The 14,754-nt window shown below is 35.1% G+C and overlaps 2 protein-coding genes across 2 annotated transcripts; one reads left to right on the top strand and one right to left on the bottom strand.

The window, feature by feature from the left end:
- Window positions 1-1,227: 1,227 nt before the first annotated feature.
- LOC110112142 (peamaclein-like) lies at window positions 1,228-3,239 on the top strand. Its single transcript, XM_020844246.2, has 2 exons — window positions 1,228-1,462; window positions 2,786-3,239. Exons 1-2 carry the CDS (start codon window positions 1,363-1,365, stop codon window positions 2,977-2,979), a joined length of 294 nt encoding a protein of 97 aa, XP_020699905.1. The 5' UTR covers window positions 1,228-1,362; the 3' UTR covers window positions 2,980-3,239.
- Window positions 3,240-6,933: 3,694 nt separating this feature from the next.
- LOC110112131 (pentatricopeptide repeat-containing protein At1g06140, mitochondrial-like) lies at window positions 6,934-10,317 on the bottom strand. Its single transcript, XM_020844228.2, has 2 exons — window positions 10,143-10,317; window positions 6,934-9,835 (listed from the first exon to the last, which is right to left on the bottom strand). The coding sequence occupies exons 1-2, from the start codon at window positions 10,184-10,186 to the stop codon at window positions 7,501-7,503; spliced, it is 2,379 nt and encodes a 792-aa protein (XP_020699887.1). The 5' UTR covers window positions 10,187-10,317; the 3' UTR covers window positions 6,934-7,500.
- Window positions 10,318-14,754: the final 4,437 nt, after the last annotated feature.

Raw genomic sequence — 14,754 nt, 5'->3', positions numbered from 1 at the left:
CTTATAATAATTGGAATTAAACTTAATGAAACATATTCTCTTTAGATAGAGCAATCAAGTTATAATATAGCTCCAAGAAACTTTAAAAAAAAAATGTAGCTCCAAGAAACCATCAAATAATAGATTGATATTAGGTGCTCATAACTTTGGACTCTCTAACTATAATCACTCAAAATCTCATAATTATCAACTTGTCAAAGAGGTAGCCTCAACTTCATAAATAGCCCATTTATATATAGTACTCGTCAACTTGTTGTGTTGACGAACAAGAAATATTCATTTACTCGCTCAGAGTGGCATCCATCTAGCTGAGAATATTAGTACGAAAAATTTTCCTTTCAACTCTTAGTGTATTTGTCGAAAACTCCAATATAATTAGAGTAGTCAACATACTTATGAAACTTGTCTAATCTGAGAGAGTATTTATTTTATAGTACCTGTCAACTCACTCAAAGTTGTCATGGACTCACCAAATAAGCTTATTGATTATAGTGTAATCAAAATAGGATCAAACCTATGTCATTTTGATATAAATTTACTAAATCAATTTCACTATAACTTCGGCCTTTATTTGCAAGAAATTATTCTGTGTTCAGGCCGAACACAACTCTATATTCAGAGGCGAATCACGTGCAGCCACGACAGCAGTACCGAGCAATACCGAGCCGCGGTACATAGTAAAGAGATGACATGGATCACGTGCAGCCACGACAGCAGTATCGAGCAATACCGATCCGCAGTACATAACGAAGAGATGACATGGTGTATTATGGTTGGTCTCCAAATGACGTTCGGCGTCCACACAATAATTAATCTGTATTTGCACCTATAGTAGGAAAATTGGGCTTTGACATGTCAAATCCAATAAAATTTCTCTGTTTAAATTTTGCTCCCATAAATAGCTCTACCTAATCAAAGGGAACTCAATTGAATTTTCTGATAAACGAATGATTTAAATGTCTATGTAATTTGTTGCATTTGCATTTTAATTCAGAAGTGAATTTGGAATTCATCATATAATTAATTTTTTACATATTCAGAAATAGAACAGATAGCCATTTTTTTTTTTAATTTTAAACAATTAAATTAAAATTAATGATAATATAATAATAATAATAATAATAATAATAATAACAATAACGCGTATCAACGCCAGGGAAGCAAGCAACAACACTTTACTTTACTCAACATTCAAAAAATAAAAAATAAAAAAACTAAGGAAATCGAAGCTACACATCCAGCTACACCGACGAAATAGAGCAGCTTCTCGCTCGCTCTATAAATGTGCCCAGTTCTGTGTGCCATTTCAACTGCGACCATCATTGCAATACTTCCAGTTTTGTCCCTCCAGATCCAGACGTGATGAAGAAGCTCTTCTCGGCCCGGCTGAGCTTCCCGCTTCTTCTTCTTCTTTTAGGGCTGCTTCTGGCTCCCTATTTCCAGCAGATGGCCTCAGCTTCTGGTAAGCACTAAGCATCCATCGACCATCCATAAATGCATTATTAGTAGGCCTTATTAGTATAGTTAGGGCATCTCCAACCGGCGTTGCTGGAGAGCTCCCGAACGGTAAAACTTCCGCTATTTGGTTGAGGGTGAATAGTGAGACGTCAATATTAGCGTTGCACCGTTCATCTCCGCTATTTTTTTGTGTCTACCTAACTTGCCAAAGAAATGCTCAAAAAGAAGAAAAACATTACCTTCGCAAAATTGGAGTTCGATTGGATGAATCACGACATTTATTTTAGTTTCACAGCATTTTGGAGTGAAAAAATGAGATTTTCGGTTGGTGATGGTCTTATATGAATTTTTTTTTTTTTCATTCAGCTAACTAAAGAAGAATTCAGCATCATTTTTTAAATAATATAACATAAAACATGGTCTTCTTTGTCTAAGTATGAATAGAGAATATGTTGATAGAGAAATGTTATTTTGTGGTCACTGCATAGTACAAAAAGGTCTTAATTTGTTGATGCTAAGGACTGTTCGCTGTTCTGTTTTAGGTAGGATTTCATTATTTCTAAGTAAAATTTAATTTAGGCCTCGTTTGTGATAGCTTTTTTATTGCTTTTTAAAGAAGCTTTTTTTTTAATACTAAAAAACTGCTTTAAAAAGCATTAAAAAAGTTGTCCCAAACTAAGGCTTAGACTTTTTTGAGACAGTTTTTTTATTACTTTATAAAATTAGTGTAGTAAAAGTAATTTTTTATAAATTGTAACTTTTTAGTAAATAAATTTTTTGATAGCAGCAAAAAAAAATAACTTTCATCATAAAAATTTCTAAAAACAATAAAAAAAACTGCATGGAAGAGAGAAACTATCCTAAATATAACTTAAGACTTCTTGTTTAAAAGTTTAAGTTTTCTTCCTTTGACTAACTCCTTATTAGGGCATCTCCAACCTAACCCAAACAAGCGTTTGCCGTGGCCCTGGAGCTCCGACCGAACTCCAAATTCAGCGCCATTTTGTGCAATGTGAACAATGCGACGACAATATTGGCATCGCACTGTTCACGCAGGTCTTTTTTTTCTTCATTTCTTCAAATTGAAGAAGAATATACTCGGTGTATTCTTTTTTTATGTTAAAAGTAAAGTTCAATTAGAGATGAATTAATGCATTTTAGAGTATTACTGTATTTTGGAGTGTAAAGTAAGTTTTAGGTTGGAGATGATCTTACAGCCAAACATTCCCAATCAAACATACACAGAGAAATAGGGAAAACTAGCTTAACAATAGCTTGCTTTACTTATGCTGAACATATATTGACTTGATTAAATGAATGCATACAGCATTCTGTGATGAAAAATGCAAAGTGAGGTGTTCAAAGGCAGGCGTTCAGGACAGGTGCCTCAAGTACTGCGGGGTCTGCTGTGAGGAGTGCAAGTGTGTGCCCTCCGGCACCTATGGGAACAAGGATGAATGCCCTTGCTACAGAGACAAGTACACCGGCGAAGGGAAGCGCCGCCGCCCAAAGTGCCCTTAATCTCTTCATCTTCTTCTGATTATTAAGAGCTTGGTTAGTTTGGTTGAAATATGTAGCAGTATCATGAATGCTTGTGTTCGTTTGGGTTGATGAAGAATTTACTTATAAGGAGTCAGCAGTGTTGTTGAATAGAGAGATGAGAGAGGAAATAAACGTTGTGGTTTAGTCTAATGTGTGTGTTGATGAATGAAGGATTTTTTTTTTTTTTTTTTTACGTGTGTTTTATGGAATACTATATATATTTTTTTTATTTTTGATGTTTGATGTGGTTGGATTAGTTGGGAGTTGTATTGGTTTGATGATGGAGAGTGAAGACTGACCGACCTTTGTCTCTTATAAGAGAAATTATTACCTGTAGAATTTGGATGTAGTTTTCGTCCGGACTCCAATGAAATGAAGCCACGTGGTTTGTACACATTCAGTGTACAACTTATACACAATATGGGTATAATTTTTCTTATATATACCCCGTGTATAAGCTGTACACGGAGTGTGTAGGCTTCTCATTGGAGTTTGGATGTGAGCTATGTCCGAACTCCACACATAATAATTTCTCCTCTTCTAGACTCTGGAAATATTTGAAGAGATATGAAATAAGTTAGCAATAATGATATATCGATGACAGTATAACTGTACAGAATTCTAAGAAATTCCTTCAATGGAACCCTCAGCTTTACCTGGTACCAAAGGCTCGAGCATTCCTCGTGCATTCACGTGAATTGTCATAGAGAGTAATACTACTCTCTCTCTCTCTCTCTCTCTACTTGAGAGCTGGGACTAAAAATTTAAATGAAGGAAGAAAAAAATACAAAATCATCAGAAGGATATTTGTTTTAAATGAGGGGGAATGTTCCACACATGAGCATTAAGGAGGGTGATAGTCAATAGAGGAAAAATAGAGGGCGTGTCTTCCAAACATCTATAATAGGCTTTTGCCATGAACCAAAGGTCAGGAGTTATCTGATAAGCTTTGGAAGTAAAAATAGCCAATAAAAAAATACAAGTAGAAATTGTAAGAATATGAAGATAGGAGTTGATCTTTTTATTATCTCTTCAATAAGAAAGAAAAATCGAAGTGATCTATTATTCAAGAGGTGATCAGCTTTCCTATAAATCCTAGATGCCATTAGAAACAACACCTAAAAAAAACTATAACAAACATAATCACATAATCAAAATAAAATAATCTAATTACTCTTAAATAAACCATCATATTTCCCTCCTAAATCTTAATTCAAATCAACGTTCTTTCCTATAATAAAACCCTTTTAATTCCCTCTCAAATTTGAATGCAAAGAGCCATCTTTCAGTTTTTCCTTCAATAAATATTTTCTAATTTCCTTCCAAATCTAAATTCAAATCAGACTCATTTTCCTAAATAAATTTCTTCTAATTTTAATTAAAATTTTTCTAAACAACTCCCCTTTGATTCCTCTTCCTTGCATAGTTATCTTCTTTTTAAATACATGACATCTGAATTTCTGTTTTCCGGTCTATTAATTTGTTCTCTTTTGCCTTTATGATTCGATATTAATTTGCAAGTGTGATTGATTCTCGTCAAAACTACTACTGTTGGGTTTGAAACATAAATGATTTTTTCATGCTTCTAAATTTCTTTCAAGTAGACGACGATCATTAAAGTATTATTTAGGCAAATCTGTCAAATTTGTAGGTTTGCATTAAAAGAAAGCAATTTCTTATTAGTTTGAATGGTGATCATTAAAACTACAAAATCTGAATCTGTTTCGTATGAATTTTATACATTACATCATTTAGTTCGATTAGGAATCCTAGTCTCTAAGACATCTTATATTCCTAATGTTAGGATTGGTCCAGATTTAGATTAAATCGTTCTGTAAGACATCATATCTATGTAAATACATATATATAGATGCTATAGGTTGATGTATAATTGGGAAAAATGAAATAAAACTTTAGAAAGTTTTCCTCCTAAAATATGTTCTCTTTTCCTTTCGTATCTCTTCCTCCCAAGAAGTTCAACATACATCTTATTCCTCCAAGATTCTAACAACTGGTATCTAAGCTTGGTGGATGTGAAGGTAATTTCTTGCTCAAAAAATCAAATTAGAGGAGCCGGATGGGCTGGTTTGGCCACGTGAAGAAGCTAGAATAGGCGCCATGGGAGGTTGCACGAAGTGCGGGGTTGGCCACATGGGATGCGGTGTGATAGCTGAAGCCGCTGGATTCGGGTGACGAGCGCATTGGTACGAGGTCCGAAGCAGAGGCTCGGTGTACTTCACGCGGGATTCGCGTGGGCGTTAGGGAAGGGAAGTTCGAGCGAATGCAACAGATCGGGTTGAAGATATGGGTTACACTAACCACCTTACACGAACAAGATCGTGTTCCTTGCCAAGCCCATAAGCTTCTTCCTCCTCAGTTAAAGCAGATGGGAGAAAGTCTTGTGGGTGGTGGGTTTTCCACAAGAAACAAGGTGGGAGACGGGCTTGCGAAATTGGAAGTGGAGCCAGGACGTCACAAAAGACTCGGGCTCGAGCAAACATATGGAGGAAGAAGAGTCTACTAGCAAGGCTCGATGCTGGGTTTCTTGTGTGAAAGAGAAGAAACGGGAAATGAAATATGTCGACAAACACTGTCCTTGATGGAAGCAGGTGGAGCAGTGGCTCTTGGTCAAGGCAAGGAAGCATGATGAAATGCCGCAAGGTGGAGGTGCAGCTACTAAGAGGTGACCGGTGGGATGAAGAGCAAGGTGTTGTTGCTTGGTCAAGACAGTGCGATAGCATTCAAGATTTATCTTCCTTTATTATTATTTTTTTTTTTCATTGTAAAATCTAAACTAAGGTGGAGATTGTTAGGATTGGTCCAGATTTAGGTTAAGTCATTCCGCAATACAGCACACCTATGAAAATACCTATATATTAATAGAATAAAGCTTTAGAAAGTTTTACTCCTAAAAAATGTTCTCTCTTCCTTCCCTATCTCTCTCTCCCAAGAAGTTCAAGATACATATTCTTTCTCCAAGATTCTAACACCTACATAAACAAATTTATGAGATTTTTAGTTCAAAACAAGAAAAATCTAAAAGTAAGGGAATATTAAGAACATAATGCCCTCTCGCCGTGTCCAGGACACGAAATAATATTAGTAACCTGGAAGGCATGGAATAAATAAGACATTTTTTCCACTTGTAAATTACAATGATTAAGACCTACAATACTTTTCACCAATCAAGTGCATGCATGTGGGTGAGGTTATATAGACTGACATACTGTTGGTGATTGGTCCTGCAGTTTCAGGTTTTATACAGTCAAGCCATTGAATGATAGGAAAGTTATGGGCTGATTTTTCAACAAAAATTTCTCTTCTGCTCAGCTTATAGCTAATCTGTTAAATTTTTAATTGAATTGCACTACATTCCATTTGAGAGCATACATAATTTGGGAACATCCTTCCATAGATGTTTGAAATATTGCAATCAGAAAGTAAGAAATCAACATATCAATCACTTACATGTTGGTGTACAATACTTGTTAGTTTTTATTATCTATAGACAATGGAAATATGGAATGGACAAATTACGTATCTTACCTGAGATTTTATCTTCTTTGTGAGACTTTTTCAACAAATCCAACCATCTGCCATTGAAGGTTCCCCAGCCTTATTAGGCTGCTGAAGAGGATACACATCCTTCTAGTCTTGTTGTTCTTATAATGATGAGTCAGAAGAAACTTCAATCATCCATGAAGATCTTAAATTTATCATTTGTGGAGTAATTATGAGAAACAAACATGCAAATATGTGATTTGATGATCGTGTTTCTTAAATTACTGAAACATTTGATCTGCAGGGACCAGAGGATGAAATTGATTTTAGAAGATAGGCCTTTGCTCTTTGGCTCCACTAGAGAGACAGCTAGTGGAGAAGTAAGCGCTTTACATGGCTGTTCAAATGCCTAACACATTGAAAATTGTGAGGTGAGAATCAATATCATTGCTCATAACCTTCATATGAAACTCTTTTACCACATATACAGACATTAATAGGATTAAGTCTGATAAGCAAAGGAAATATAAGGGTATTAGGAGAGGTTAATGGTTGTTGGATTACTCCACTGCCTTTTGAACCATAAGTGTCAACCTTAACCAACACATCCTTAGCTTGAGAGTTTCCAACTTTGTCAAACCTCTCCATGGTTGAACCCTTTGAATCATGCAAAAGGGAGCTTACCTCTCCTTCCAAATTATGTTAATATGTTGAATGCTTATGTCACATCAAGAGTAAAGTTTCTGACTAACTCTAGCCTGCAGTATTGGCTAAAAAATTGGCATAATTTAGTAAGGACCAAATGGTAATTCTAGTAGCATTAAAGTAGAGGCAATGATAGGAAATAAGGCTTCCCTGAAAATGTAACAACAAAAGAATTATGTGCCATGGAGTGTTCACAGTTTTTTATCGCACTGATCAGTATCTGTAGATGCAATTTAGATCCAAATGCAGATACTCCTCCAAGTATGTCTGTTGGAGATGTTTTGATTGCTCAATTCAAATCCCCACGGCATATTCATCTAAGTTTAGTAGGCTACAACCAGGATTTTTCCTCAAACCTTTCACTCTAGCCTTATGTCTTAGATTGGTGGCTTCATTCCACATACTAGCCTCAGAATACATGTTTGAAACCAGTGAATAAATACCTGGATTATGGGGCTGTAGCTTTAGGAGTTCCTTGCCAACGACCTCTCCGATTTTCATATTTTTATGAAATTTACAAGCACCAAGCAAAGCACACAGTGCATTGAGCTTATTCTTCAATGGATAATGGTTAACCAAATCATAAGCTTCTTCAAGTTGGCCTGCCCTACCCAATAGATCCACCATGCAGTTGTAGTGCTCCTCAGAGGGAGAAACAGAATGATCTGCATTCAAGACTTTAAAGACATGCCAAGCTTCTTCAACTAAGCCACAATGGCTGCAAGCAGAGAGCACTGAAGTGTATGTCATCCCATCGGGACTTACATTTTTCTTTTGCATTTCATAGAATAGCTTCAAGACCTCTTCAGCATATCCATGAATTCCATACGCACCAATCATTGTGTTCCATGACGTCAGACTTTCTTTCCCCATACAATTGAATACAGTGTCAGCCATATCCAACCTTCCACATTTTGCATAAGCAATGATAACTGAATTCTTGGTGGCACAGTCTTTCTCCAAAAGAATTCGATAAATGTAACCGTGAATTTCCTTCACCGTTGCCAGTTTTCCTAGTTCCATGTGTGCTTTAAGTATTGTAATAAGAATGACAGAATCAGGTTTCTCTTGTGCTTGCTGCATTAGTCGAAACAAAAGAACAGCTTTGTCTACATGACCACAGTCCATATAACTCATCATCATTATTGTCCATGAAACTAAATCTTTCTTAATCATGGATTCAAAAATGTTTCTTGCAGTATTAATGCATCCCCATTTAGCATACATGTGCAGAATCTGGTTACAAACATCTAAATTTGAGTTTAGATCATACCTTAATATGAATCCGTGAATCCACTTGCCAAGCTTGGTATATGTTATATCAGAAAATGCTGAAAGAAAACTTACCATTGTCACAGAATTAGGATGGATACCTTCTTCAAACATTCTTCGGAACAAATTAATGGCCATATCAACCTTTTTGTCCCGAAGATAAGCAGATAGGATAACATTATACAACACAGTGTCTCTTACAACTATTTCATCAAATAGCTTTCTGGCATACCCTATTTCACCACATTCAGAATACAAATCAACAAGAGAAGTGACCACAACTAAGTCAGGTGAAATATCTCTTCTGATAAGGTAACCATGGATATCTTTAACTCGGTAAGGACAACCTATATCAGCACAAGCAGCAATTATGTTTGATAAGGTGATTGAATCAGGGAAAACTTTTTCTTCTTTCTCCAAATCATTGAAAATCTCTAATGCCTCGGTACTTTTGCCCCATTGAATGAGGCCAAAAATCATGGCATTCCATGAAGCAATACAGGTTCTTTCCATTTTCCTCAACATGGAAGTAGCTAAATGTGAAGCTCCACACCTAGCATACATGTCAATAATGCCGGTCTGTAGAGCTTCATCTGATAGATCAATCGCATTCTTCATAGCATAGCAGTGGACTGCTTGACCTTTTCTAAGTTCTTCTAACTGTCCTGCTACCTGGAGCAAGCTAACTAATGTTACACGATTAGCAGATAAACCTTCTATATGCATATCAGAAGCAATTCTGAAAGCCATTTTAGCAGGAAAGCCAGGAAAACTAGCATACCCTGTAATCATAGCAGTATAAGCAACGACATCCTTATCAAGGATCTCCTGAAAGGCCTGAAATCCATCATCAATTAGTCCACATCTGGAGTATAACCCAACCAAAGAAGAACCAGTAAACTTATCTGTGTTTAAACCAACTTTGAAAGCATCAACATGGATTGATTGTCCAATTTCCAAAATACAAAGCTCAATGCTACCCTTCAAACTAAATGTAATAGCTGAACTATCAACTCCAAACCCCATAAATTTTAAATTTTTATATAACCAAAGAGCTTCCTCAAACTGGCCAGCCCTATGATATCCGACAATAGCGGAGTTCCAAAGGGAAACATTCTTGTTAAAAATCTTAGCAAACACCAATCTTGATTCATATAACCCTCCAAAGTTTGCATAACAGTTCAATAATTTGGACCCCAAAAATATGTTCTCACCCAGCCCATGAGAAAGAATGCTAGCATGAAGCTTTCTCACAAATCTGATATCTTTACAAGTTTGCAAACTGCAGGTAAAATACTCTGCACTATGCAGGCCTCGTGTTGATGAACTTTCGATGACAGAACTTGAAATTTTCCATCTGAAAGATCGCCTCTTTGTTGTCAAAAAAAATAAAACGATATGATAAAAGATTCATCTTTCATGGTAATATTCGGGTTGGGATAAAACTTATGCAGCCAATGAAAATTAACTCAATTCAGAAAATGACGAAGCTTCTCTGCCCGAAATAAATGTGAAAATCGCACCTTTTAAAAAAAAAAAAAAAAAATTCCCACTACGCCCAGGAGGAGTGGCAGAACTAACAATCCACGCAAACTATAATTTTGATAGGCATATGGCAAACGAAAAAAAAGTGATGAAAACCTTGAAAATCGAGAGAAAACGACCTAATTGAACTTGAGGGGAGAGAAATGAAAGAGGTGCGTCCCATTGCCCTAGTCTTAAAGCGAGTAGCTGACTACCCGCTGATCACCGACAGCCTGAGGTTGAGGTTGAGGTTGAGGTTGAGGTTGAGGAAGGCAGAGGGACGCCGGCCATGGGCTGGCCCAAATGGTTAAGCTGTGGAAGTCCTCATACCTTCTTATTTCTTGCTTTAAGTTGTGGAAATTTTGATTTTCTAGGCCCTATAATGCTCCAATTTGTATATTTTCGATATTTCTTTCGTTTGTAAATACATATAAAAGCTCGGTTCGAATTGGAGCACCTCTGCCTTTAGGGTGTCAATATTTGAAACCATTCAAAATTTTGAATTTGACTTGAATTTGATTCAAAAAATTCATATTAGAATCAACTCAAATATGAAATGGGTTGGATTTCGGGTTTCAAAATTTGACCCTTTTAAAAAAATGAGTTTGATCCGGGTCAACCCGTAAACTCGGAATTGACCCGGACATACCCCAAAATCGTGTCAAGTCTTGCATCAAGCATCTAAGTCGTGTCAACCTCAAATTGCGTCTGTGTCAGCCCGTCACCTGTCGGTGTTGCATGAGCCCCTCCACTATTCGCAAGCCTCCACCGAAGGTTGCCTGCCCTTCATCGTGTCCAGTCGTCCACCCATCAAGGTTGTCATCTAGTCAGCCCGTCATCGCATGTATCATTGTAGCCTCTGCTTGACTGATGTTGCAGCCTCTGTCGGCTGCCTCCGTCACTGTTATCCGCCACAACCATAACTGAAAAATGCCAAACACAGCCGTCTCCTCCATCCGTCACAGCCTCTGCCGCCTCTGCCGCCTCTGCCTCCACAGCCTTTAGCTAGACTCTGAGTCATGCCAGGTTGACCTAGACCCGAGGCGGTTTGGGTATGAGAATCTTACCCATTTTTAAAAATGGGTAAGGCTCGAGTCAGAGCAAATATTGTCGTGTCAGTTTTGGTTTGGACCCACAAAACCCGATTTAGACAGCCCAACTCTGCTTCAAATTGTAGATTTTAGGGACATGGTGATGAATTTTAGGTCAATTTACAACTCATACGAGTATCATTTAGCTCAAGTGGATTTAATAAATTTTGTAAATTCAAAATCTATTAAATTACGCAACTCAACTTGATTTATTGTTTGAGAGCTTTAGCTTCCAACCAAAAAGTCTTGAGTTCGAGTTTAACATATGTATTGTGTATGAGTTTATAAGTCATATAATATAATTGAACATTGTTCTAATAGGTTCAAGTATGATATATACAATAGTGAGTAATTATAGCAAACATAACATAACAAATTCAACTATAAGTCTACAATGCAGTTGACTATTATTCATAACAAATACAAATAGTAAACATTACAACATTACACAATCATTCATTGACACCAAATTAAGATTTACAATTAATCAAAATTTATTATCAAGGCGATGGACAATTGACCATACGACAAATTTGATGACATTTAACTCTACATAGGCTACACCAACATTGGACTACATCATTTTCCTCATTTAAAATCCTTTTATGTTTCTTTCGACGATCACTTGTAGGTTTTACCAATATAAGTAATATGACAATTATTTTTATTTCATTTGGAACCTTCCAAATATCTTCTTCTCCATCTTGATATATATTTTCAACATATAGCTTATCATGCTTCATGTGTATTAAATTTTGAGCCTAAGCTTTAGGAATACACTCAACTCTATACATATTCGCGCAAAAGACCTATAACATCAAACATTCTACTAATACATATCCTTGGTGCCTAAGAACCATAACATCAAACTTTCTACATATACGAATCCTCTTATGTATGTTAACATCACCATTACGATCTCCATCAAAGACTGTATTTCAAATTGACTAATAGGATAGATGATCAACATAAGATATTAAGATTGAGTTCTTAACGTGTATTTTGCCAAAATATCTAAAGAGCTCAATTTTTTATAATCTTTGAATGCCAAGCAGGGGCAGAACCCTATGTTGGTCAAGGGGGCAATTGTCCCCTCTAAAAAAATTAAAATATCTTTTATATGAAGGGTTATTATATGATTATTTAGGTAATTTGTTCCCCTCCATCTATTTTTTAGTCTTTATTATAAAGTCTATAAACAATTGTCACCAACATAATTAAACACATTATGTAGATGTCTTATTATTAGAGAAGGATGAACCAAATACAAAAAGAAATATTAAAGTGTATTTATCATTTTATTTATTAATTTGAATTTCAAAAATATCATTATAATCAAAATTTGTGCAGGGGGCGCTGCCCCCGAAAACCCCCGTAAGGGGTACTAGCACCCCTTGACCCCGCGACCTGATCGTACAGGTTGAACCTTCCAGTTACTTAAAAATCCCCCCCCCCCCTCTGAAAATTAAGGCTGGTTACGCCCCTAATGCCAAGTGATATTCCTCATGACAAATATTAATTTTGAAATTCGTCGTGATATTCTTTGCCACATTATAAGTGCAAGCTCAATCGCATGCTTTTGAAAAAATAGCTGGCAATACTATTATGTTATAAGAGATAAACACTAAAGTTTTCATTATGCATGTTGATTGCCACTAATTTTAAGAAATTTTTGTACTATAAAATTGATGTATAAAATAGAGAAAGTTGTCCCAAATCAAGTCTTGGGCTTCGTTTGTGACAGCTTTCTTACTATTTTATAAAATAATTTTTTAATATAAAATTTTCTTGAATTAGAAATTTTGATATTACAAAATTGTTTTAGAAAACAACAAAAAAGCTGTTCCAAATGAAGCTTTAGTCAATTGCTTGATCTAGCTTTTGTTCATACAAACACTTTCCATGCCATCCAGTTCCAAGTACCCTTTGTGCAATAGCAATGAAAAGCCTTAAGAAAATCATAAAAATTTCTCTCCAAGCAGTACTGCACAGTTTGAAATTATAGAGAAGGGATCAACTATAACACCTGAAAACCATAAGATTCAAACAATTAATATATTGATTGAAAACATGAAATCAGCTCTCGAGTTCAGCTGTGGCTATCTGGACCAAAATTTTCACTCTCGCCTGATGTCACCCTTCACCTGAAAAAATTATTTTGTGCGGAGGCTGGACGCAACTCTGTCCAAAGGCGAATCAGGTGTAGCCACGTCAGCAGTATCGAGCTGTGATACATAACAAAGAGATGACGTGACACGTTCTGATTGGTCTCTAGAGAACGTTCGGCTTCCGCACATAATAATTAATCCTTCACGTGAATCTGCTTAATGAAGTTTGGGCTGAGAGATAGTAGTAATCAATGCAAATGCATAAAATTTATTTATTAAAAAAACATAGAATAGGAAATTAATTTTTAAAAATACAAAAATAATTTATAAAAATTCACTTATGATCTATTTGGTATGGTTGCAGCTCATCCTTATAAAAAATTAGTGCAGCCAAAATATAATAAAAATTTTAGAACCCCTAAAGAGGGGCTCCCTGCATCAAACCTATGCGAGCCCTAAAAAAAATTAAAAAAAAAATTTATATATATAAAAAAAGAGCAAAGACGACTAGAGTAGAAACATATGGAGCTCCCTTCCAGTTTGATTTGCTTTTATTATTATTATTATTCATATTTGGTTTATGTTCATTAATATTTAATATTTTGTATTAATATATTTATTTTGTTGTTATTATATGACTTATTTATAAATATAAACTAAAATAAATATATAAATTAAACGAAAAATTTTAATTATTGTGAATAAAAATAATAAATCATCAAATTCATGACCTCGGCAACACAATTAGCACCATATATATACACTCTGCCTTGATTTTTATATACATACTTTAATTCTCATATTATTTTAACCAATATATATACAGACTTAATTTTTAATACGATATATCTTAACAAATTTTGAGCATCAACACAAATAAATTAGAGACGTTTATAAAATTTTCGTTAAGAAATAGAGACTAAAGAGAGATCAGGGCCAAAATAACTCCTGATTATTTAAAATTTTCATTTTTTCAATTAACTTTTAAAATAAATACCTAAATGATCTCATGAAAAGATTAATTTAATCATATTTGAACAGTCAATGAATCAAATTTACAATTTTATAAAGTCGATGACTATTTTAAAGTTAATGGTTGAATTTGATATTTTTCTTTGACTAAAACATATGATCATATTCAACGCATTAGTTAACAAATGAGCCAAACACCCAATGAATCTCAATGGGAGAGATTATTAAATTCAGAGACGGGACACAGAGAATCATTTGATTTTATCTTTGTGAACAGTAAACGTGCATTGATGAACATTAAATGTATTTTTAGTGTTCAACTGTTCACAGAAACAAAATCGAACAGTACTCTGTATCAGATATCCGCACGTAATAATCTCTCCTATAACATAGGGGGAAAGAAAATATGACAGCATTTTCCCTTTCATTAACAATCATTAAAATAAAAATAAATGATCACTATATAAAATTAATAGTCAGCATTTTTTTTACATAAATTATATATTATTATATCTGAATTAAATGCTCAGCATAAAATTTGATTTCACATGAGCTGTTCTGTATGTTTGGCATGTATTACA

The sequence above is a fragment of the Dendrobium catenatum genome, unplaced genomic scaffold (assembly GCF_001605985.2).
Source record: "Dendrobium catenatum unplaced genomic scaffold, ASM160598v2 fragScaff_scaffold_1482, whole genome shotgun sequence".
Classification (NCBI taxonomy): Eukaryota; Viridiplantae; Streptophyta; class Magnoliopsida; order Asparagales; family Orchidaceae; genus Dendrobium; species Dendrobium catenatum.
This window is presented reverse-complemented; position numbering and strand designations above follow the sequence as displayed.